General features: G+C 36.6%; 1 protein-coding gene across 7 annotated transcripts in view; it reads left to right on the top strand.

The window, feature by feature from the left end:
- Positions 1 to 27050, top strand: part of SCAF8 (SR-related CTD associated factor 8) — a 102489-nt gene that overhangs the window by 56860 nt on the left and 18579 nt on the right. For 5 of the 7 annotated variants that reach the window (XM_040551353.1, XM_040551352.1, XM_040551350.1 and 2 more), the window contains 5 exons: positions 1197 to 1327; positions 2794 to 2938; positions 3491 to 3571; positions 4194 to 4415; positions 4997 to 11839. In XM_040551353.1, coding sequence (XP_040407287.1) covers positions 1197 to 1327; positions 2794 to 2938; positions 3491 to 3571; positions 4194 to 4415; positions 4997 to 6696 — 2279 coding nt within the window. In that variant the 3' untranslated portion in view covers positions 6697 to 11839. Of the gene's footprint in view, positions 1 to 1196; positions 1328 to 2793; positions 2939 to 3490; positions 3572 to 4193; positions 4416 to 4996; positions 11840 to 27050 lie in introns of those variants that run through there. The other 2 variants (XM_040551351.1, XM_040551348.1) reach the window with 1 other exon arrangement.

Genomic DNA, 27050 nt, shown 5'->3' with positions numbered 1-27050 from the left:
CCACCCAATGAGTGAAGAATTTCTTCCCAATATCTAATCTAAACCTACCCTTTTTAGTTTAAAGCCATTAATCATTGTCCTATCACTCCACCCCCCGACAAAGAGTGTGTCCTGTCCCCCCCCCGTATTTTCTGTAGGCCCCCATTAGGAACTAGAGGGCCGCAATGAGGTCTCCCTGGAGCCTTCTGTTCTTCAGGCTGAGCAATCCCAACTCCCTCATCCTGTCTTCACAGGACAGGTGCTTCAGTCCACCGATCATCTTTGTGCCCTCCTCTGGACTTCTTCTAATATGTCCATATAAATGTCATTAAAATCTAGATTGTCTTTGTAGATGAGTAATTACTTGTCATGACCATTTGTCGGTGGTTGAATTTAAGCAAGATAATAATGATTAACATTTTTTAAAACAGTTCTGAATTTGCTGTGTACTCATTTCCAAGTATGTAATTTGTATAAAAATTATGTTCTGGTAGTGATTGTGAAATACCTTATAGGTATTTCTAATTCAGGTATAAAACGTAAGTTACGGTTGGAACTTGTCTAAACAGCCACAGCTTAGCTGAGCCTTAAGATATTTCCTCCATTAAAGTCAGAGATGAGAAAGCAAGTAGTGTTAGACCATATATTGAAAATGCTTTGAATAAAAATTTTATATAAATGACAGAAGAATTAAAACATGCAACATTACTGAAATGCAGTCACTATTTTATTCTGGAAAAGTAAACCTTTTTTCCTGGTATTGGTGGGAGTGAGTTTGAGGAGGTAATAGAAGGAAGGAATTGTGTTTTGGTGGTTTTTTTTTCCACATGCAGATCTGTCATTCTGCAGTATACAAATGATAACATAGATATGTTGACGATAACAATTTTTAGAAAACTAGAACATACTCTATATTACGAATTATTAACAAAATGATTGAAAAAACTTGGCAAGTTTTAAAAATTCAGCTTGTATACTGGCATAATTAAATAGCGCATAGCAGGTGATTAGAGATATTTTGCATTCTTTAAAATGTATAATAATACGTAAATAACTGTATTTGCTGTTTTCACAGTAAGCTTGGGGGTAATTTGTCTGAATAGATACCAGATTAAAAATTACAGATTAAGATAGAAGAGGGCTTTTTAGTATGAAAACAACAACAACAAGCAGATTAGTTATCTCCTTATATTAAAAATACGCCTTTCTTTGTTAAGAATGGGAAACAGCCAGGAACTCAGAACCTGCTAAAGAAACTACTCAAACTACCCAGACTACTACAGTTGATAAGAGCACAGTTATCACAACGCAGACAGAAGCTTACACACAACCAGTCACTATGCTGCAGGTTTGTATTAAAGTTTGAGTTTGCAGAAATTCCGCACAGCTGGAGGGGTAAGTTTTTATTCAGTACAGATAAACTTTAATGCTAAATTAAAGTACTTACAACAAAAATACTTAAAACTCCATGTTCATGTGTGTTTCTCTCTGAAATATTCTAGAAAAGAATCAGTTGCCCTGGTTGAGCAAAATCCTTAATTTTATGCACAGCATATCTCAAACTTGAGTACTATCTCAAATAAAGGCTTAAATGTTAATTTTTTTCTCTGCCTGTCTACTTTTCCTCATATGAGGTTTGACTATCAGGTTAATTATTTTCCCAGTAGTTTAAGGCAGGATTTCGTGGGGACAATCTTGTCTTTAAAAGAATTGATTACTCAAAGTAGTAGGTTGTTGCAGTTCTGATATACGCAGTAATTCATGAGAGTCTTTGAATATCTGCTGTATTTTCTTTCATCTGCTAAAACAGATTATTTTTATTAACATCTATTAAGGTATTGTAGAAGACTGGAAGAATACAATGTAATTTCCTTTATTATACTACATATATGTGTTTATCAAGTATAAATTGAAGTGCCTTTTGTCAAACTCTTTAAATCCTTTTTCTTATGACCATATGAAATTGTAAAATGAGAAGCAGTTGCTTAACACAAAAATTTATATGATCATTTTTTCTCTCTCTCAACATGTATAGATGTTTCCCGTATTTGAGTTGATATAAGGTTACTATGAAAGCTAATGTTTTTGCATTTGCTTGCATTGAAGTTTGAGCTTGGATTCTTTTTACTTTCACAAAAATTATCTTTGGTCTTTTTATTTCATCTTTCTGCTTGCATACACTGTGATCTGTATACATTTAAATACACACACATATATACATGTGTGTATATATACTGATGTTTTTCTGCTGCTTATTAATTGTACTATACCTGCTGCACTATACCAAAACACATAGCTCAAATAGAAGCTTGAAAAATGCTAAATAATTTCCAGGATTTTGTTGGGATTATTAGCCTGGTAATTACATACACTAAACTCTCAATGTTCTAATACTGTTCTAAAATATGCAAATATTTCTAATGAGAATGGAATCACTGTTTAAGTGCTCTCAAATTGCCACACTGTCTACATTTTCCCTCTTTTTCTGTCTCTCCCTTTCTGTATTCCCCTCTCTACTCTAGATAAATTTTAATTCTTCAGTTAACATAATGGCTAACCATGTATTTATTTTCTGTTCCTTTCAGAATAAAGAAAAGATAGCATAGGATTTTTTCAGTATCGTTATTTATCTGTAGCACAGGTACTATTTCAGAATGCAATCTAATACTTCAGGGTGTTCAGAATGTATGTTCGAAGCCTTCAGTACATTTGATGTTTAACATAAATTGCATTCAAGTCGGTGGATAAACTTTTAATGCCACTGAATACTGTAAGTATTGAAGTTGCTTGTTTTTTTTCTTTCCATAAAAAAAGATTCCAGTAGCTCCAGCTGTGCCTGCTGTTAGCTTAGTTCCACCTGCGTTTCCTGTCACAATGTCTGTCCCTCCTCCTGGTTATAGCGCAATTCCTCCTCCACCCTTTTTGCGAGCAAGTTTCAACCCTTCACAGCCACCTCCAGGTAAGTTAGTAAAATTTGAGTATGTAATAAGTGTACCCAGCCTATGTTGTTGTATATGTGTGTTTTGCTTTGTAAAGTTTCCATCAGCTGCTTGTTACTGCTTGAGACAGCTCACCTTCGGATCTCTAATTTCAGCCCAATATGAAATTTCTTATGCCTAACTTAATATTATTTTTACCAGTGTATTTTGTGGAGAATATTAATTAAAGCTGATTTTTTTGTTGGTGGTGATTTATTTGAGTCTTTGGGAAAAAAATCAAACAAAATGAAAAAAATCTTAAGATTTATCTCCTTTCTTTGTAAAATTTTGAAACTTTTAATTTTCTTCCTTGGATATTGCTGACAGAAATATCTTTTAAAGATTCACATGCAGGTCTTTTACTGTAGAAATAAATTGTTTTTGAAAACAGCAACCACTGTCATCCCTTTGCATACATTTGTTGTTTGCTAGTCTTCAGTGATGCAACTTTTCAGGATAAATAATGTAAACGCTGTTTTAATGCAAAATTGTATTTCCTTCTCCTTCTAATGATTTGTCATTTTTCCATATAGGTTTTATGCCTCCCCCAGTTCCTCCTGTTGTCCCTCCTCCTGTTGTCCCACCACCTGTTGTCCCACCAGTTGTTCCAACACGTAAGTTTCGTTATTCTAGTGGCTGTCATATGTCATTAAAAGCTTAATTGTTTGATGTACTACTTTTCATTCAAACAAAAGTGTGCTAATCATGTCTAATGGACAATAGTAACATACAAGTTATTGCATAGCTGTTTTAAGCAGGTATTGAGAGAAAATTTTACAGAGCTTTTCAAGTTGACTGAAAAATGATAGTTACTGTGGAGTAACTGAAATACATCACGACAAATTCATTATTTATTATTTGCGTACATAGTTTAATATTAGAACTTGGCTATAACATGTATTTGTAACTTAGGCTATCTAGAGTTAATTGCTGAATAATTTATAATAATTTATTTTCGCTTAGCCTTTTAACTGTTATCAATTTAATATTTAAAAGGCTCTGTTAAAGAGTAGTGATTGCTTAAGTTGCCTGCAGTTCATGGCCTCTACAAAAAAAAGTAAATATTAGAGTGGTGACTGAGGATAAAAAATTGTTATCAAAACCATCATTATTCTTACGGTAATTGAAATAATTTCACTTATTTTGATTTTTCATCTTGACATCTGCCAAGCTAAACTTAAAGGCAGTTAAACTTAAATATGATTACTCTGATACGCTTCTGTTATTTTCCTACAGCTTTAGTACAGCCTCCATTACCAATTACACAAGAGACGATGAAGGATGTTCCTTTTACTAGCCTCGTTTTACCAGTTGGCACAGTTACAAGTAATCTAGCTACTCCAACGTTGTCTGCTGGAAGTGTTTTTAATCCTCTGCCAATCAACAAACCGGAATCAGATGAAAAGGGATCACATCTTACAGACCTTCAGATTTCTTCCAGTGAAAACAATAGAGCTGGTAAGAAATATATTTATTGTCTGATATTTTCACGTACAATAAATACCAAAATGCCTGTGAGGTTTTTTTGCAGATCCTTGTCTATTGCATTAATAAATAGAGTAGGAAGTTATAGACTTGGAGGAGTGATGGAAAGCATCTCTATCATCACCTGATCATTGATTTTAGCAGCTCAAGCTCAAGAATCTCTTCTTTGCAGACGTGAGAAATAAAGTTGAGCCTTTAGAAAGTGTGTTCTTTCTATGTAAGTGGCAATGGAAAGAAGAAGGAGGGGGTAGGATGCAGGAGGTATAAACTGTATCAAAGATTTTAATACTTCTCTTGCATAAATGGGGTGATGGTTGTGGAGTTTGTCAATTTTAAGCTGCTGTGCGTTCTTTACTACTTAGAGATGTTCATTTCCATGGCTTAATGTCTATCACCAACATGATTAAAATGATCTATGTTCATTATAGAAAATGAGACACTGCAGAGATTAACTCTGCGTTAATTGAATAATGTGTTAAGCTGCATTTTGTTTTGAATGCTGTGTGTTGCATTGGCATTTTCTGTTAACTGTTCTTCTTGTTGCTGCTTTTTAGTGCAAAGTGATGTCACAAGTAGCTCTGGACTTGTTGGAGGAGTGCAGCCACCCAGTGTTTCAAGCAGTTCTGGGCTTACTGGAGAAGGCCAGCCACCTAGTGTCTCAAGCAGCTCTGGACTTGCAGGAGGAGTGCAGCCACCCATTGTCTCAAGCAGCTCTGGACTTGTAGGAGGAGTGCAACCACCAACTGTTTCAAGCAGTTCTGGTCTTGCAGGAGGAGTGCAGCTACCCACTGTCTCCAGTAGCTCTTCACTTGCAGGAGGAGTTCAGCCAACTAGTGTCTCAAGTAGCTCTGGACTTATGGCTGGAGTGCAACCACCAAATGTCTCAAGTAGCTCAGGGCTTCTAGCTGGAGTGCATCCACCCAGCATCTCAAGTAGCCCTGGCCTTCTACCAGGAATGCAGCCACCCAGTGTCTCAAGCAGCTCAGGAGTTCTGGCAGGAGTGCAGCCACCAAGTGTCTCAAACAACTCTGGTCTTCTCATAATGCCACCACCCAATGTTTCGAGTAGTTCTGGACTTATGGGAGTGCCACCACCAAATATTTCAAGTAGTTCTGGACTTCTGGCAATGCAGCATCCAGCTGGTGTTCAAAATATGCCTCATTTAAATATAAGTAATCAAAGGATGCCAGGAATGCCTCTCATAGATATCCGTCCAGGCCTAATGCCCCACTCACCTGGACCAAGGTTTCCATTAATGCAGCCAGGAGTGCCACCACAGCGTAGTATTCCTCCTCCAGCAATCCTTGATCCATCTCTTCACCCACCACCTCGAGGTCCTTTTCCTCCAGGAGATATTTTTAATCAAACAGAAAGACCTTTTGGAGCACCAGGAAGACAAAATATTGATAGCATTTCTAATCCAGAGAAAAGACTACCACTTGGAGGGGATAACATACAGCAGGAAGGAGACAGAGATTATCGTTTTCCTCCAGTAGAAAATCGAGATAATCTTAACAGACCATCCCCAGTGGATGTCAGAGATCCTGTTGGACGACCACCAATTGATCCAAGAGAGGGTGTAGGACGGCCTCCAGTAGATGGAAGAGAACATTTTGCAAGACCACATATAGACATGAGAGAAAATTTTGGAAGACCAGGTATAGATAATCTTGGCCGAAGAGAGCATTTTGCTTTCAATTCAGACAAGCACTGGGGACAGAGAGGAGATTATGATGAAAGAGAGCATCATACCTTCCCTATTTATGGTGGCCCTAAAGGCTTCCATGAAGACAGAGAGAGATTTCGGCATGTAAACTATAGATTTGATAGTAGAAGTGGTCCCAATTGGAATAGAGGATTTGAACCAGATGCTCACAGAGATTTTGATGACCGCAGAAGACCCTGGGAAAGACAGAGGGATAGGGATGACAGAGATTTTAACTTTTGCAGAGAAATTAATGGGAACAGGTTTGGAAGAGACAGAATGTCAAACAACTGGATCCCTCCTCCACATCCACGGGTTTTTGAATATTTTGATGGGGCCGCTCCCCAGCGCAAAGCTGATAATATGCCCCAGGTAAACGGTGAAAATACAGAGACAGAAAGTCAGCCACCAACTGCACAGGTGCAGGACGAACCAGAACTTTATGAAAAACTGACCTCTTCCGTCGAGATAAACAAAGAGAAGAGTGACACAGAAGCTGATATAGAAAGTGAACCAGTGGTAGAAAGCACAGAAACTGAGGGGACATAATCATCACTCAGTAGGTAAAAGATACCTTTTGTAAAGTTGTCATCTCTCTGTAATAGATAAATGGCTGACTGGACCTTAGTAGTTCACTTTTGTCTGCCAGAATTAAGTTAATCTGATGTTCATGTTCATCTTTCGCTTAAATAACTGTACAACTGACTTGTATAGAACACTGTTCTTAATTTGAACATGGTAGGTAAACATTTTTTTTATTTCTCTGGTAAAACATAAACTTGGCCCCACTTGCTTTTAATTTCACAAAGATAAAATAACAGCTTGTCAAACAAAGACTTCCTATGGAAGACAATGGAATTTTTTAGATACTACCCTTAGGTTGGCTATCGAAATTGTTATACTTGAAAACAGGTGCTGGTGTATCTCGTCCGTGTTTTTAGGCTGCTGCAGAATTTTAAAGTATAGACAAAGCTGTGATATTTTATGTTCCTACAATTTGGCAGAAAAAAAGAAATGGCCCATGTTACTTAAGGAGCATAACACAGAGATTAAAAGTGGTTTTGTAAAATCTACACTATAGTCTCTGTTTTCTCTAAAGTAAGTGTTTGTGACTTGTTCCTCGTACTGCAGTGGGTTTAAAAAAAAATGAAAAAGTACATTTTAATGTTGGGTGCATTTTGTTTTTAGATGCCAATAAAGCATATTTGTTTGATAACAGTGTTCTAGGTATTGTATTTTTTTTAAAACCTGCAAGCTATAAAAACTTGGAATCAGCTATGATATGTGCTTAGCTAGTTGTTGCAAAAGGTTTATATTACTTTTGTAAGACCAATGCAACAGCTGTTAATGTCCAAGAAAGAAGGGTATGGTTTTTACATTGAAAATCATGCAGTCATTAGTTTATGTATATGACATATGTATGTAAATATTTGTGTAAACTGTTTGTAGATACCACTCTTTCTGTGCGTGCCTGTGTATGTGCACACGCTCACAGAATATTGTAGACAGTTCAATAAAATTGAAATGAAATTAGGTTATAAAAATTTGCCTTTCACCTTCTTTAGGTAGTAAGATAAGTATTTCACTGCAATGCTGTCAAGCTTACATTTACCTTCTTATGCTAATAGTTATATGAAATTCTTACTACTTACAGAAGGTGGAACACGATACACTGTAAGAATATACAGTAGGATTTTAGCTTTCTTTTTTAAAATGCAGATACACATGAAGCCAAAACTTAAACAAATATTTGCATTGTCTTATTTTGTAACATATTTAGTGTTCTGGATATATTCTGGATAGGTAGTGGTAGTGTTTAAGTACTTTGTGGTTATTTGTTTTTAGTGACTCAAAGTCCAGAAGTGTTGCACGAAAAGTAAAAAAGCTGTTGTTGGTCTAAAAAAACCTACATGTTTTTTAACAGAAATAAGGGGGACTTTGTTCTTTGGTGGCTTAATACTGAAGTAGAACCTCTTGTTAAATTGGCGAGATGAATTGGCTGCCTTGGTAAATTAGTAGCACTATTCTCTCGTTTCATATACTTTGCTGCTTGTGTCATTTAAATTGGTGGTGGATGATTTGGTCATGTAAGATTTTCAATTTATTCTACTCAAGTGCGTTCCACCAACTTCTTTCAAAATAACTTTTGTTAAAATTTTGTCTGAAAGCATTTCACTCAGTTTTGAGAAAGTTGTTTTTGTCTTGCATAATAGGATCAAGGATTAGATTCTGTTACATGAATGGCCCTTGGTAGAAGAAACACTTTTTAGCACAGATTAGAATTTTGATCTTTCCTGATAAAGTGTAAACGTGCAAGTTCTAATTCCCCTTCCTGCTCTCCCAAAGGGACAAAAGTATGAGAATGTCACATGAGTGTAAAGCATAAGCACGCCTTTGAAAGTAGACTCAAGTTATGCATGTGTTTGTTGCCCTCTTCCTCTGGGATGTGGGTTATTTTTTCATGCTGTCATGGTTCAGTTTTTCAATTATAGGGACTTCTATTCTGGATAGTAAATAAACTGTCAGTTTACGGAAGGTAGCCCTTTGAAAGTGGACATGAATGATTCATTATCTACTGTGCAAGTACTAGTCATTAGGATGTAGTGTGGTGTACATTAAAGAATTATTGCTTTGTAAAAGACCTTGCTGATGCGTTTATTACCAGAACGTGTCTCAGGAGTTGAGATGAACAATATTTAAGGTAAAAAGTACCTTCATGTGCAGGCTTTGTGGCTCAAGTTGATTGGTGCTGCACAACCTACTACTAGTATTCTGGTCGGGTAGATATGGTTCTGGAAGTCCAAAAATACAAAAATAGCTGTAAGGGTATTTTGTGAATATAAGGGATTTTCTTTATTTTGTTTTAATACATGCAGACTGAAAATGCTTCAGTCATAGACCATGTAAATACCCAGAATCAAACACATATTGGCAGTAGCTTTTATTTTCAGATGTAATGTTAAATGTTTTTCTTTTTTTAAACAAAAAGTTAGTCTGTTTTCTAAACTGGGAGCTGAAGTATGCTAAATTACTTGTAGTATCATGGTGTAGGTAAATTACTTGGTGAGAAAGGTTAAATAAATCGTTTGGTAGTGATATAAACCAATGTATTATTTAATGAATTCATCTTTGTTAATATCTTTCAAGCATTAATAAATTGGCTACTGTACATATGTGTTATACCATCGATTTCTAACAGCTTTTTTTTGTAGAATAAAAATTTATTGTACAGTCTTCAGTTGCATCGTGTTCAGAGCTAGAACTGTTCCATGTCTTGTTTTACTACTTCGGGGCGCGGACAAATATTACCAAAAGAACAAGAAGGGACATAATACTTACAAACATAGTATGGTTTCTTTATCTTGCCAGTGGAAATGTTCTTAATCTTTTTAAGTTTTAGTGAAGACTTTCGTTTCCCACTGTAGATTAAACCATCATAAGCCAACACTTGCACTGAAAGGAGCTGTAGTAATATCCAGATCAAGTCTTTGATGTGGTTCACAGTAGCGACACGTACTTTTTTGCTGACACAATGGAAAGGGTGAGAATGGGACATAGAGAAGACAGGGGCCTGACATTTGGGCAACAGTTCTCATTTATGCCAGTTTAAAGCTTTTTCTGGTGATAAAAGCTGTCAATTCTAGCAACTAAAGAAGCTGATCCATAGCGCTTTGTATTTTTACACAAGTAACATATTTTGAAAAATACTTCAGGTAGATTTGCAGACAACACAAACAATATACTAAGGCATGCACGTTATTTGAAAACCTTATGCATTAGTAAGTTGCTTGATATATTTATTACCCTCCTAGGCAGCATGTGTTTCTGATCTCTTACTGTACCGTACTTGAGCAGAATGTTGTTACATCAAGAAGATTACAAAGATAAAATATAGCCTTTAATGACATGATCTCTTTGATGAAGATTTTTTCTTTTACAAATTGGTATGCTTTCGTTTTTATACATGGTGCTTCACATTGTTACTATAAACTCAAGAGAACAGATTGTTAGATTTCTTTGCTTTAGTAGAATAGTACACCACTCCTCAAGCCGTATCAGTGATTTAAATGGCTTTATTTATGAAATTACCCTGAATAAGGCAAGACAGGAATAACGGAATCAAGCCTATTGTGTTGAATGAATAGTCATTTAATAAGCATTGTTGGAAAATTATCAAATAAATCGTCTATAGAAGGTGTTGGTAAAATAAGCCGCTATTGCAGAGGTTTCTTAAAATGTAGTATTGGCAGTTTTGAACAGGTGCAAGGATACATTGTGCTAAGGATACATTGTGCTAGTCATCATAGAGTCACAGAATGGTTTGGGTTGGAAGGGACCTTAAAGACCATCCAGTTCCAACCTCCCTGCCACAGACGGGTATCTCCCACTTAGATCAGGTTACCTGAAGTCTCATCCAACCTGGCCTTGAACACTTACAGGGTTGGGGCATCCACAGCTTCTCAGGGCAACGTGTTCCTGTGCCTCACCACCCTCAAGAATTTCATCCTTAAATCTAATCTAAATTTACTCTCTTTTAGTTTAAAACCATTATCCCTTGTCCTACCACTACACTTCCTGATGAAGACTCCCTCCTCCATCTTTCCCATAGGCCCTCTTTAGGTACTGGAAGGCCACTGTAACCTCATCTCGGACCCTTCTCCTCTCCAGGCTAAACAACACCAACTTTCTCAGCCTGTCTTCACAGGAGAGGTGCTCCAGCCCTCTGATCAACTTTGTGGCCCTCCTCTGGCCCCACTTTAACAGGTCTAGGTCCTTTTTGTGGTGGGAACCCCAGGGCTGAACATGGTAATCCAGGGGGGATCTCACAATAGTGGAGTAGAGGAGGAGAATCACCACCTCCATCAGTTTGCTGGCCACACTTCTTTTGATGCAGCCTAGGGTATAGTTGGTTTTCTGGGCTGCAAGTGCACATTGCCAGCTCACATTGGTTTTTCATCCACCAATGTCCGCACATCCTTCTCTTCAGGGCTGCTCTCAACACGTTGATCATACACTCTGTACCGATATTTGGGATTGCCCTGACCCAGGTGCAGTACATTGCACTTGGACTTGTTGAACTCTGTGAGATTTGCATTGGCCAATGTCTCAAGCCTATCCAGCTCACTCCGGATGGCATCTCTTCCCTCTACAGCACCACTCAGCTTGGTGTCACCTATGCTGACATCGGTATTTCATTGAGTGCTGAGGGTGCACTCAATCCTACTGTCTGTGTCACCAATTAAGATGTTAAATGGTCCACTGAGGAACACTACTCATCATTGGTGTCCCCCTGAACATTTAGCCATTGACCACAGCTCTCCGGATGTGACCATCCAGCTAATTTGTTATCTATGGAATAGTCCATCTGTCAAATCCATCTCTCTCCAATTTAGAGACAAGAATGTTGAAAGGGCTTTATAAAAGGGCTTTATATCAAAGGCTTTATACAAGTCAAGGTAAATGATATAAGTTGCTTTTCCCTTGTCCATCAATGCTGTCACTATTGTGGAAGGCCACCACATCAGTCAGGCATGATTTACCCTTTGTTAAGCCATGTTGGCTGTCTCCAGTCACCTCCCTGTCTTCCGTGTGCCTTAACATGTTTTCCAGAAGGATCTGCTTCGTGATCTTAGTGGACATGGAGGTGAGACTGACTGGTCTGTAGTTCTCTGGATCCTCCTTTTTACACTTTTAAAAATGGATGTTATGTTTCCCCTTATCAAGTTGCTGGGTACTTCACCTGACTGCTGCAACTTTTCAAATATAATGGAGAGTGGCTTAGCAACTTCATCCACCATTCATTCAGGATCCCATCTCCTTGGGTCTCTTGGACTTGCACACCTTCAGGTTCCTCAGATGGCCTTGAACCTGGTCTTCTCCTATTGGGGGTCATACTTCATTCCCCTAGTCCCTACCCTGAGATTCCATGACTTGGGGGGACAAAAGGGAGGTGGTCAGAACAAGACTAAGGCAAAAAAGTTCTTGAGTATCTCAGCCTTCTTCATGTCAGTTGTAGCCAAGTCCCTTATCTCACTTGACAGGATAAGGTACAGTATGTTTTATCTTCCTTTGCTGACCTAAGTAGGTAGAAATCCTTGTTATTCTTCACATCCTAGCTGAGTTCAGCTGTAGCTGTCCCTTGCCTTTCTTGATTCCATCCCTATATACTCACAAGCCATATCTCCATAATCTTACAAGGATGTACGTCCCTGCCTACACTACCTATGCATTTCCTTTAAGTTGGTGGTGGTGGCGGTTGGTTGGTTTGGTCCTTTTTTGTATTTTTTTGTTTGTTTTTCTGTTTTTTTTTGTTTGTTTGTTTTCGGGGGGGGGGGTTGGTTAGTTGAGGTCCTGACAGCCATACTGGTCTCTTGCCTTCTCTGCCCTATCTCTTGCAGGTTGGAATTGAAAGCTTTTGTGCCCTAAGAAGAATGTCTGTAAATGTCTGCTAGGTGTCTTCTGCTCCTTTATCCGCTAGGGCACTTTTCTAGGGGGTGCCATCCACTAGTCCCTTAAGCAGCTGAAAGTTTGCCTTCCTCAAGTCCTGACTATTTTATTTATCCCCCAAGATCATGATTTCTGCTAGGGCATGATCACTGCAGCCCAGGCTACCTCCAATCTTAACTTCTCCAGTAAGATCCTCCACGGTGATGAGCAGCAGGTGCAGTAACATTTGAAGTACTCACTTTCTTGGTTCATTTTCTACGAAGTCAAATGCTTGGGTCATTTAATTCGAAATTAGGATCCATTTTTACCAGTTTTCATTCTTTGTGTTTCCTGTAATGTATTTTAAAATAACAATAAAAAGTGGCTTTTGTGGTTTAACAGGAGCTGAACAGATATAATTTAAAACCTATTCAGAGCATCAGGAGTCACCAAGAGTAACAAGGATAATTTGTTGTTGTTAATATAGTAATAAAAAGATCTTTCTTTCCTGCTTACAGTTGAATTTTACATTAGTTACGTTTTCCTTTCAAGTGCTGAGCATTCACATGTAAATATGTTCTGAGAAGCCAGCTACTTCTTGTGTAGTTGAGAGACTGATTTAATAGGCATAAAAGCAGAGCATCTTCATGTGGAGTTGCTTAATTGAACAAGAATGGGAAATTATTTTTTTTTTTTACTATATTCATTCACATCAGCAGAAACCTTTCAGCAGCAAAGCTTATATCATATTGCAAGATAAGAATTGTAACTAGTCTTACATTTCTTCTTGAAGGATCTTCTTAGTGATGGTATTCACCCCACATAGTCTATACAAGGTCTTTGGGTACTCAACAAACATTTTGAAGTGTTTTTTTGTTTGTTTGTTTGTTTTTTTAAATATGTACATTATATTTTATAGTCAAGAATAGTAAAGTAAAGCTACTAAAAAATATGTAACATCTCTTCAAATGTAATAACTTCTGGAAAAGGTGTGTAAGGTTTGAAAAGTGATTCTTGTCAGTGATAGGATGGCATGAGAATCATTTAATAGTTGCATTGATGCTGGGGGTTTTGTTGATTGTTTTTGAAGTTGGTAAACTATAAAATTGTATTTGCCATAATTCTTTAAATTCCTTTCTATTTTGCACAAGCTTGATGAAAAAGAAATTCCTTTCTATCTTGCACAAACGTGATGAAAAAGGGAAGTGTTACTGAACATCCTACTGATACTAATCTTATAGATGCTCTGCTACCAGAGATTAGAGGAGGGAAAGGACAAATGATGTGCATACTCTTAAAAATCAAGTGGTTGCTAAGATATGTTGTGCAGTTGAAGATGAACATATTTTCTCTTTTTTAGAATTTAAAGTACGCATTGCAGCACTTGAGAGATACTTGTTATATCAGTATTGTCACTGATTTATTAATCTTAATCTGTACTCTGTCGTTTTTATTTTCAAGTTACCTCACTAATGCTAGTTTTAAATTTTTTTTCCTATAAAATGGATCATACTAATGCCCTTAGACAAGGAACTGTTTTGTTCTTTACAGAAAAAGTTTTCTCAGACAGTATTTCAACCTGTAGATAACTTAGTTGAACATTTTTCCTTCACAATTTAATGCTTTAATGCTGCAATTTTTCTCTAAATTTTGAGTTATAACAGATGTGGTTCACATTAGCACATCTCAAGGTTTCTGTTGAAGAAAAATTTTGAGTTTCTTTAGGGTAGATGACAATGTGTTTCTAAAACTAGGGTAGACTTCACAGCTGTACTGATTTGTATCTTGGAGCATTAAAATTGTGTGCAAGTCAGTGCAAATAATCCTTTGTAGGTGAAGAGTATCAAGTGGATATAGAATTGTTAACTTGGACCTACATACATAGGATTTGTGTAGATACAGGGAACTTTTGATCTGATGTGACTTCCACACTAAAAGAGACATCATGAAATAATTATGTCTAGGAAAGCAGGAAGTGTAGCCTAGCCTTCTTCTTGACAACACTAGAAATTCAGTATAAATAATGATAGAATGTCTAAGGTCCTTTTTAAAAATCTATCTATCTTCTCCCAGTTAAAGTAAGCTACATCATTGTCGTATGAATTTATCAAGAGAAAAAACAATACTTTGAATTTATGCTGTTTCTGAGATCATCAGGTCTCATTCAGTAATGCAGTGAAATGCAGTTTTAAGTGTGCCTTAATTTCTTCCACAAAAATGTGGACAAAATGAACAATTTTTTTGTCAGTAGAATTGCAAATGTAATTTTCATTACGGTGATTTTCTTCTATAATTTTTGTCACTTCAGTAGTAGTGTGAGTACATAAACACTAAATGGAAAATCTGCTTTACAAATGTTTACTACAAGTTATACTAGTTTGTCCAGTTCATTTTTCATTTATTTTCATATGCTTGCAATACATTGTTTTGTCAGTTAGTGCCATCACAGAACTCTTCTTACAACAGACGAAAAATCTTTGAATTATGTCATTCAGTTGCTTAATGGGTTATTGAAATCTAAGACTTTAAATAAGTCTTTTTCTTGAAATTCATGGATTACTTCTACAGTATGACTACCGATCACTAAGAAATTCAGAACTGAGAACCTTATTGTTTAGGCTATCTGTGATTAAAAGACTTCATTCCATAAAATACCGAAAACAAATCAAAATGTTTGCTCATTCATTTGGAATTTTGCTATTTCTTAAAAGCTAAATAATGTCGTATTCTCAGACTTCATATTGATTTTAAAATTTACCATATAAAAAGATTATATGAAATTAACGGACTGTAGTTCTATGAATTGTTTAAATGAGTAGGGCACCCATTATTTTATTGAAATGTAAAACCTTGAAGCAATTAAGATAAAAGTGTTAAGACTACATTTCAATATTGTGTATAAGTGTATGCATAATCTCTGCAGTTTCATTGTATACATTGTTACACACTTTTAACCTGCAGTCCTTGTTACATGATCAAAACGAATATGGAAAATAGAAAAGTGGGAAATCCTAGCAGACACTGGGAATGCTGTATGAATTGCATCTATATACCAGCAATGGGTAGATATTGTTATCTCAGAAGCAATAGCTTGCTAGCCTAACTTGAAACCTGATAAAACCTCGGTTACAAAGCATAAACCATTCTTTTTTTTTTTTTTTTTGATTTAATAATTTAATGCACACATTCTGAGTTAATATTTAGCGATTAAGAAGCAAGCATCCAATAACATTAAATAGTTCTGAGCATTTTCTTTAATGTTGTTCATACAAAAAAAAAAAAAAAAAAGCTAGGAAGGTTCAGATAGATGTGCAAATATTTGTAAGATTACAATGTTCTTGGAAAAATAACTGAATATCAATGTTAATATATCTATTTGAGCACTTTTAAGTAGTAGATGCTCCAAAACACAGAAGGCCCCAGGTAAAAGAATGATAAAGAACCATTTTGTCTGCAAGGAATGTGTTGAACTGAGCTGTCGGTGTAAAATCCAAGTTGTTTTTATTTGCTTGTGCTATGCCCCAGTCCAAATACTGACCTTGTTCAGTATTTAACTAATCCGGATGCTGATGAGAGGATATTTGGATTTGTTACGTTTTTAGTTACCTCTCATCTTCACATACGTGACCAATACAGATACAGACAGCTAGTGACAAGTTGGGAGTGTTAGCTTTCATGTGATTTCTAGGGACTTAAATATAATGCTTCTTCAGTCTTAGTGTTAAAACAATACGTGGCATGCTGCCTCAGCTGTTTAGCAGTGGGACGTTGCCATTGACTTCACTGAATCCAGAATTTCAAACTCTGCCTTGTGTGTCTCAGATTCTTTTTCAGCAGCCGTTATAAGAGCAGGTGGTAGAAGATTATCTGATTGATTATCTGTCTGATTTCTACTGTTTCTAAGGCTAAAGCCTTCTAGGAGATAGGCTTTTTTGGTGGTGGTGCTGGATGTGTTTTTTTGTTCTCATGTGTTTTCAATTCATGAGCAGACAGCCCTGTTGAAGACTTGTAAGACTGTGAGAGTATGGTGGAGTAGATTGTACAAAATGTCTGAAAAAAAATTGCAAGCTCTATACACTTCTAATCCTGTGCTCAAAAATTCATAGAGAGAAAGAACGAAAGAAAGATTAAAGCTAGTTAAGCACACTGGTCTTACCTTCTGTCTCTCCCCTAAATGATCTTAAGAAGATTTTTTAGTTGCAGCATATAGAGCAGCCCCATACTACATGGTACTACATGGTCACTGGTCTTTGATTAGAATCCATTATGTACTGTGGTTTCTTTTCCCCATCTGCTTACTGCTTTTTTGAAAGGTTGGGAGGTTTTTTTTGTCTGTTTTTGTTTGTTTGTTTGTTTTTAATTATTATTATTATTATATTATTATTTTTAAATAGTTTTTTCTTCAAATGAATTAAAGAAAAATGAATTCTTTAGGTTAATAAAATTTTCTTTTTTCATTTTAGAATTCACTGCCTAATTCTCCTCAATTTCCTTCTCCAACGAGTTCTTACATTTCTGTATGACTAGAATAGAAATAAGAATGGATGACATGTAAAACAAAAATAAATAAAAATTTTATCCAAAATATATATATATTTGTCATGATAGTCTGGTTCCAGCATGCTCAAGAATATAAGTAAGTTGGCATTTTTAAAACCTCTTGGTAGATTATGCTATTCCATGCAATTTGTAAGGTTACGCACAGGTTTTAGCGACTTCAGTTGTTGTCCCATGCAATGCTTACACGTTGTAGTGAATGCCAAGGTCTTACATTTCACTTCTTGTCTTACCTTGTTGCCAGCTAATTTAGTCACTTATTCACAATGAAGGAATTTAACCAAAAAAAAGTCTGAAAATTATAAAGAATTTTACTTTTTCCAACTTTGAGAATTAATTTGTTCTGAATGTCTCTGATCTTGTGACAGGAAAGCAAGTAATCATGAATCCAAAAGTAACAAATTTATTTATTAATACAATTTTATTTATTAATACAATAGCAATTTATTAAACATTTCCACGATTTTGTGGGTAAGACACAAAGTCTGCTAGAGGACTGGAAAGGTTTTAATTCATGGTCTGTTTTACTAACTGATTGGCTTTTTTTGAGAGCCATCTGTTTGAAAATTTTATTTTCTTACAGGTGCTTCCAAGACATTTCATGGTTGTTTGTCTCACTAACATTTTTCAGAATTGGGACCTTACAGTATAGCTTTGAAATTATACATCTTGTCTTACGATAATTGCGTAGCACTGACCTGAGGTACATACCAGACGATACACAGTACATTAGAATTTATTATTATTAAACAATTGATGGTATTTATATATACTTTCTAGAAGTTTCTGGAAAGCTTAGCCAAGTATTTCTAATATGCACCATATGAAAAGAAACACAAAGTACAATATGAACTCTTCCTCTTGCTGTATGTTACAGCCATGGTGTTCCTTAAACTGAAGCATCTGTTTTGTCTTCTGCTCTTGCTTTGCCAATGGAGTCAAAGTTAGACATGGGTGTATTCAAGTATAGATTTAAGTGCACATCATCTCTGAAAATCAGGTGAATATTTAAAAATCAATTATTAAAGTAGGACTCTAAGTTTAGCTTGCTATGAAATGGTTGTGGTTACACCACATTTTTACACCAATTGTTTTTTAAGACCTTATTTTTCAAATTAAATGAAACAATATTTTTGCATATATAAGAAAGGTTCAGTCTTGTCTGTGACTTTTTTTTTATGTCAGAGTATAGAGGTTGCCAGCCTACAGATATCTTTGCTGTAGCAAACACAGTGCTTTGGCACTTGGTTGGACAAACCACCTCAGGAACTTGTCACCTCAAGGCTATGAAGTAACACAGGAAGATCAGTGAAGTAACAACAGACCAGGCAAATTGGTAGGCATTACAGATGCATGTGCAGGCTCCTAGAGAGTAGAGAGTGTGCTGGTCTTGAGCAGTAAAGACACAGGGCACCACTTGACCTGAGGATCAAGGTTTGCTTTTCTAACCAAACCACAAAACAGTGCCACTGCAGCAGGCAGCGGAATAATATTTTCTACTGAACTTTGTCATATGGTTAATATGTATAAGTAAGAGAAGTATTTAAAGTTAACGAGAAGTATGTTCTTCAAGTTGATCATTACTGGCTAGTCAGATTTGTGAACTAGGTGCTCTACTCGGAAGGAACCCTGCTACAAGCAAGAAAGATGAGGGATGGATAAACCTCTGTAAGTGCTTGTTTGGATGTTTTTTGAAACAGGATTTTATTTCAGAATGTTATAGGCATGTGATTCCTATTTCTAGGTCTCACTTTCCAGGGAAAGGCTATGAATCGTGTTCTGATTTTTTTTTTTTGAGTTCTGACCTTCTGAAATACTAGTAGTAGGTAGGTGCCTCAAATATACTGTCCACTTGCATTTGCCTTCCCATTATTTGTCCAGTCTTCACCATGCTTGGGAACAGCTGGCGCAAGAGTGCTACATGCTATCATCATCACTGTTCCTATCCAAGACGTTCATAGGTCTCCTTCAGTAGACTTTTGAATTCTTCTGATGCCATTGTTCTCCATTTCTAAAAAGCTTGAAATATGAAATCCAGTGTGTTTTCTTTCAGCACAAGTTCTCTACTGGAGTGACAAAGTACTTCTCCAGTTTGCATTTCCACTCTCAATTCTTTTCTTCAGCAAAAGCTCTTTGCAGTGAGCATTTTAAAGCTAATTATTATAGCAAGGTTTCCAGTATCTTCAGTCAGAAAGTAACAATATTCTTTAAGAGTTTTGATAAAACAATTTCTGTATACTCTTGCTGTTTTTTTATGCTTCCCCCACCTCCATAAAGCAGTGGTGTCCAGCAAGGCACTGCAGCCTGTGTTCTTGCTTTCTTTTGAGGGAATGTCCAATGCATCCCCAGAAGATTCACGACTTCTGTGAAGAGCAGCTCCTCAGAGTGTGTGCAGTAAGACAAGTGAAATGCGCAAGTCTCTGTTTCAAGGCCACCTTATCCGGGCTTTGAGCATCTCTTTGCAGCAAGTCCTTGGATATAGGAAGACGAGAATGACAGCTGAATGAGTTGCTCCACAATTTTACCATCATCTTTACTGGGGCTCTGCGAATTACAATTCCAGCAGCTGGTTATTATCCCTTTCATAAAGTGTGACCAGTTCTGAGTCATTCATTGCAAATACTATTGAAATCCTAAGCAGAGCTCCAAACCACGCTAATACTGGTGAAGTACACAGATACTTAGAATCGGTAATTTGTTTCTGTGACATAAAGGAGACAAGCACTCTCAGCCACACACACACCTTCTTCTGTCTCTCTAAAAACAAACAAAAGGAAAAACAACAACAACAAAACACAACCACCAACAAAATATTATTGATTTTTCACTGTTTAATTCTCTCCTACATAAAATAGAGCCAATTTAATACCATAGCAGTGAGGGGAGCTGCATGTCCCCCACTCAGAAATAATTGATAGGGTGAGGATCTTATAACTTCCACCAGTGCTATTAAATTTGTTGCTTTCATGTGGTTGTTAAACCTTTCTTTGATCACTGTATTTCTAAAACAAATGCATGTTCTGACTGCACACACTGCAGTATGAGAAATATGCACTAGTTTCTTTTTATTCTTTTACCTTTTATCCAGAGCATTCAAGCAACAAAAAGCAGGATAGCATAGGAACTGGGAAGGCTCTTCTTTCAGGACTGATGACTGTGTTGTATGCAGGAACAGGAGAAATCTCTGAAGCTCCGCCATGTTTCCTGTGGTTTTAACTACAGTGTATTTAATTCTGCGCTCTAAAATTTTGAATGCTTTCATAATCAAATGCATAGATAGTAGTGAGCCGTTACTTGATAAAGTATCATGAGATCTTTCAGAAGACACTCATTGTGTGAAAATTAAAATTAATCAGTATAGAAGCTCTTTTTGCAAAGATGCACAACATTGCGTATTCCAAAAGAGTTTCCAAGCACTTGGTGATTTTGTTAGTGATGCAGTGAACTTGAGATTTGATGTTCTGTTCTTTAGTGTTGATTAAAGCATTGATTAAATATGTTTTTGGAAGTGTGAGCAGTGACCAAAGGGATTATTGTGGCTTTGAAAAATTGTGAAGTAGAAGGATTTGTGAGGAATATTAAGTGAAGTTGTTGGGTTTTACGTGTGTTTTCACTTAGTTGTGATGTAGAGTTGGTGCCAAACTATCTCATTATGTCTACTGTTGAGGGTTAACACTGCTGTATGCTTGTATTTTGTTTTGCTTTAGTTTTCAGTCACTTCTAACATGCAAAGTTTTGGGTTTTGTCAGCTTTACAAACCATGGAGGCTTACGTGTAACCTTGTGAACAGTCAAGAGGAGTACTGTAAACTGAGGAGAAATGATAATTACAAACCATGATGTTTGTAAAAGCTATGGTAGAGAGAAAGAAGTGATTCTGAAAAAAACATTAAATGCTGCTTCCTGTTTTTCTTGTTTTATGAGTGGGATGTCTGTTGTAGTTTGGTAAAAACCATAATGAAAAACAGCTGAAATAGCTGGTAGGAAATATCTGGCTTACTGTTAAATACAATGTGGTCACTGACTTTAGTTTCGTTGCTAAAGTTTTTGAGATTAGCCTAATTTGCTTGTTCTCTTTAGGAAAAAAAAAAAAAAAGACAGAATACTGAAATCTAAGCAGATGCTTCTTTTAAACTATTTTTGAAAAATGCAAGTAGAGTTAACCAAATATTAAGAAGTTACAGTAAAAACGCAAAGCCGGTAATTTTGCAACCTGGATGGAATATCTTTGGGCAAGGGACACTGCCTGATATTAATTTCCTTTTTGCACTTTCAAAATAAGAATTTTTTGCAAACATTTATTTATTTTATTTTTTTGCAAGTAATTTTGGTATCTCTTTTTGCTATTGCTTGCAGTTAAGCTGATTTTTCTTCCCTCGGTTTTGCTTCAATTTTACTAAATTTATTGCCTGAAACTTGGCTGCTTGGTGCTCTGAAACCAGCAGAGGGTGCACAGAATACGCTGAGTCCAAGCTGTTTCCTTGCAGTCTCCTGTGTTACTGGGGCATGGGAACCAGACAACTGCCCTCTTAAGCCCTATTCAGATGAGGAACTTATCACTTGAACGTGATTCTCAAAATAGCTCACAGCTGTGCTTCAGTGCACTGCTTTCAGTCCAATTTGTGCATGTCCATGCTAACTGGGGGGGAATTTCCCCCCATAGTTGTACGCCAGACTCAGGGCAGCGTGCCAGTTCCTATATGTCTGATCCTTAACCCCCTGCTAAAATGAACAGGGATTACACATTCATCATTTTCACAGATCAAAGCCTACTTCAGAAATTGTTGGTGAACCTTAGTTGTTTGTCACTGTGATATTTTAGGAGAAAGGTCTGTAAAAGTGGCTGTTTAGGTATTTCTCTGTCTTTTTGACTGACCATAACAAAACAGTCCTAGCACTAACCTGGCAGGGGCTCTGCTGAGAGCTGCCACGCTCCCTCCCCAAGCAGACCAGTCAGCATTGCCTACCAGCTCCCAGTTCTTATCTTATCTGGCCCATTACGACATAGTTCAAGGACATAGATAACTTTTAAAAGTTTATTTCCTTTTACAAGTCCTGATGAGAAGCAAGCAGGTGTTTCCCCAGGCTACTTTCTGCTCTGCGCTCTTTGATCCTCAAACTCTGCCATGCTCTTGCCTTTTTGATTCTCAAATACTTCCTCATACACTTTATTTTATAAATCAGAAAAACATGACCAGGAGAGCTCAGCTGAAGGAATTTGCCTTACATTGTCTTTAGAATATGTTTTTGTCTTTGAGTATAAGAATCCATTGTTTAACTACTGCTTAGTATGTTTTATTATGTGGAGGTTTTTTGTTGTTGTTTGTTTGTTTGTTTTGACAGTATGATGCATCATGTCTGAAAGGGGACCAACTGTGTACACCTCTGGAAAGAACTGGGAAAAGAACTTCTACCTATAATTGTTTGCTCTTGTGCTGGGGGCTTGGATTTTAGGTGCTTTGTAGATTTGTCACAGCTTTTGGTAGGATGATTTTTATCCTGTCATCTTTTTGACATTATTCCCCTATATCGATATAGAACCTCAATGAGATTAGATTTCCTTATGCGGTAACATTCATGGGCTCATATATATATGTAGATGAATGTATCCGATCGTTCCCCAGGTATGATACAGGAGTGCCTTAACCCAGTGAAGTATCAACAAAACTTGTTTCCAGAATAGGACTTCTGTAAATATGTTCATGAGTTTTGGATGTTTCTGGGTAACGTGACTCTGGTGGGGGACAGTTTCAGCAGATCAGTGCTGCCTCATGGTATAAAGGTATACAACAACTCAGGTTGTTGTGTTGCCAACTGTGTACGACGGTAGTGTGCTGACAGGAACCCAAATGCTACCCAGGAGGAGATTGGCAGCCCTCTGTCAAGGCCCCCTTCAAGTCCCATTTCTTCTCTTCCTCTTCATCCACTCTTCCTGCTGTCTCATCCTTCCCAGCAACCTGGGGTAGTGCTGCAAATGTTGTAGCCCAGCCATTTTGGTGTCGGCCTATCCCACCACGTGCAACAGGTTAGAAAAGGGAAGGTAGCTGCCATCTTACATTCCCACCTATAAACACATCTCCTAACATCATTCCTGTGAGAAATACTATGAACACTTCAAAAAATATTTGCATAGTAGTCGGTCATTTATATGACAAAGTCTAATAAACTAGACAGTCTTCTGGCTTTAATCACCTACAAATTTGCACTGAATGGATAATATTTATTTTACTACGCCCATTACTGAATAATTTCTTCATAAAGCTATTGTCTTTATGCACTCTATTTAACAGCATGATACTGAATATACCAAATAACATATGAAATATATATATATATGTATATTTTTAATGATAGTAACATATTCAATATACTGTATATTGAATGCATGAGTGCATTTTATATATAGTTTCAGTGGCATAATGTAAATTACATCACAGGTACAATTTTCTGAGACATAAAAAGAATCTTAGTAAGTTTACCATGTAGGAGCATACAGTTGTGACACCTCAGCAGCCCTAACTTAATTCCTGTAATACTTCAAAGGAGGGAAAAAGCAATCTGTAGTTTAGATTCACAATGTAAATGATGTAGTTGCATAATACTACTTTGAAAAAAAATTTCATCCCACTGTGAAGCATTTTTATCCTGTGTTTTGTCTGGATTTAAATTTACATTTATGTCTGAATATCTGTGTTTATAATGGTTGGCTGTTAGAATACTTGCATTATTCTGTGAATTAGCCTACCATGAGTCACTGAAAATCACTTGTTAGCTTATTTTCATATTAATATATTTCTTCTTTTTAACTTCTCCTATTTATATTTTTTTTTCCAAAAACATCTTATTTTTCCAGCATCTTGTTGGAACTGAGTTCATTATATCAAGTACAGCTTGTTTTCTGCTTATTTCTAGAAGGCCAATCTCCTCTGTAGATGAGTTATACTGTAATTAAGTGTCCTAGGAAACCAAAGCTTTAAAAATATTTATTTGTATTGTTTCTTGTAAGAAAATACTTCAACATTCTTATTGAGCGTTTGGTTGTGGTTTTTGTTTGTTTGTTTGTTTTGTTCTTGTTGTTTTGTAGACCTTTGATAAAAATAGAAACTCAAACTGCAGTTGCCAAAAAAAAAAAAAACACATTTATTGTGCATTTACAAACATCATCTTATGCTCTTCCTCTCATCTGCTAATTGATTATCTTGTAGAAGTGGGAAAACCCTAATTCAGATCTCTGGAGTACATTGATTTAAGTAACTGGTCTAGACTGAAATTTTGAAGCTCCATCAGGTTGTGAGAAGAGATGATGATGAGACTTGAGATTTGCATCTAAAGGAGCAAGTGATTTGTTTTCTACTTTGCTTTATAAAATTCTCAGTCTCGTTCACAATAAAATAAATTTTAGTACTGTTTGGGTCATTTGAGCATTGCTTTCACGAGTGTTTTATTTACATTGATTTCCTTAGTCCAGTGTTACCTTCAATATGTTGGAGTCTCAGTTGGATTTTGTATTTCAGCTTCTGCACAGTGCTTTGAACTCAGTGCATCAAAAGAAACCCACAGGTTCACTTTTAGAGTGTTGAAATGTGAAAGGAAATGCCAGAAAATTAGTTATTTTCATGTGATAACCTTCATTAGGAGTGTCTGATTTCTCATTCATCTCTTTAATGAGATCCTATCCAGTTCTCTGAAGTTCCAGTTCTTTCTGTTTTTCCCCTGTACTGCAGTGAATGTCTTCTCACTCTGCTCAAGAACAACATGGTTATACTATTCTCTTAGCTACAGAGTAAAAAATAAATTATGTTCTTTACTGTGATTAAAGGAATGAAGTAAAGGACAGTCTGATTTTACACCTGTTTGGCCTTTTAGTATAAATAAACTTCATTTTTTCATGGACATGAAGTTTTGTCAAATACAAATTCAGTAACATCTTTTTTTTTTTTTACAAATTGCTATTTTGAAAAAACAGGATGGATTTTTTTTTTCCAATTGGATTCTGTTAACAGCATTCCTAATGTGTCCCAAACAGGAGGAAAGAGGATTTTCTGCAGATTTATTTATAATAAGCAGACAGAAAATTCTTTTAGTCTTTTTCCTCATTAGAATCATTTGTGAAGGTGGTGCAGAGTGAAACTTGCCACTCAGCGATACCCAGATTTGGTCCAGTAGAGGTTATACTATTTGGTTGCTGCTTGAATTACTTTTATCAGGGCAATGCAGTACCTCCAGCATAGACATCTTCTGGATAGGTGTCAGCACGTGTGGACCAAAGGATAGCAACTGTCTCATTCGTAGCCCCATATTGTTGCATGTCTGATTCTTCTACTCCCTATCTTGCCACCATGTTAGTGAGGGAATGCCAGTATGGTAACATCTCATGTGGTCCCTTCTTCCTGCAAGAGCTCTTCTTCACTGCTCTTGTAGCAGAGAGAAGCCAAAGTCTCCCAGCTTCCAGATTTTCAAGATAAAAGCTATCTTGCTCCTGTTGGGACAGAAAAGCCGCTCGGTTTAGTGACTAGTAACTGGAGAATTGGCAAATGAGGTGGGTTCAGAGAGAGCTTGGGTGGAGAAACACAGCAGAAACTTGTAATCCTGTACCTACTTGGAGTTTTCATGGTTATCAGGGCATTATGGTTCTCCGTCATTGCTCCAGATATGTTCTGTATCCCTAAAAAATACTTATTATCCCAAAGTGTATTTGAAATACTCATCAAAGACACAACTAGAAGTGTTAACTTACAGTAACTCAGAAGTTGCTATGGAGAGCAAGGTTTGGTTATGATAGAAATTATTCTCATGAATACTAGAAGAAAGCTGCTGCTCTTATGATTTAGAGTATCAACAGTTAGAATATCCACAATATTCTGGAAAGCAAATGACTTGAGGAAAGGAGCACATCAGGATGTGATGGAGTAAGGCCTTTCAAGTCTTGGGAGTTTGTCTTGAAACCATAAGGGAATTTAGCTGGTAGCAGCTGGTCTGGTTATATGTCTACCTCACTTGTTTCCCAAAATTCTTTTCGATGTTAAATGGAGAGCTCAGTGATTTCCAGTGACATGCTGGGTTTGATGGCTCAAGAACAGACCCTCGTCTTGTTCATCCAGCCCCCCTGGGAGGCAATGGCTCCTAAGAGGGATGAGGAATGCACCCCTCAAAAGTGCCTGGGAAGTTGCGTCTGAGCTGTTGCCTCAAGATCAGTGCCAGTCTGTACATGTTATAAGAGGGTACACATTTGTAACTCAATAATAGGAAAAAAATATACTGCCCAAGCATATAAACAGGTAGATAGGAAAATAACCTGGTAGTAGAATTTAGTCAGAATGAAATATTTGTGGTTAGACTAGATTCTCCTCTAGTAAAGATGATTTGAAAATTATTATACCATTCCTTGTCAGGAGACAGGTCGATGAATTTAAGAAAACTCATGACCAGTTCCTGTTAGTTCAAATTATGCTGTCGGTCTTTCTTTTCATCTTATGTGTAAGCTAATGGCAGAAGTAATAGATTTTGTTTAGGTAACTATTGATTCCGCAGTTGTTTTGTGAGTCTAAGGTTTCAATATTGACCATCTGAAAGCAATGACTAAAAATTATTTGAATATACTATTTAATTTATAGCCAAACCTTCTTTTGGTGCTTTTGACTTTCCATTACTACTTTGAAAAGTAGATTGAACTGCTTACCCCATTGATTGTGTTGTTTGTTTTAACCACCTCTTTTTATGATTAATTAAATTTTAGAATCTAGACACCAATCCAAGAAAGCACATGAGATGAGGCTAATCTGACTAGAGTAACTGGAATTTCTCACGTTTAAATTTAAACACAGGTGAGTGCAGAGTTGCAGCAGTGCCTACATGAAAAGGGATAAATAAGGCAAATATGGAGAAAGAGAAAACAAATGTAAAAAACAACGCTTGAAAAAT

Source organism: Cygnus olor, chromosome 3, assembly GCF_009769625.2.
Source record: "Cygnus olor isolate bCygOlo1 chromosome 3, bCygOlo1.pri.v2, whole genome shotgun sequence".
NCBI lineage: Eukaryota > Metazoa > Chordata > Aves > Anseriformes > Anatidae > Cygnus > Cygnus olor.
Note: the sequence above shows the minus strand (reverse complement) of the source record. Positions and strands in the feature narration are given on the sequence as shown.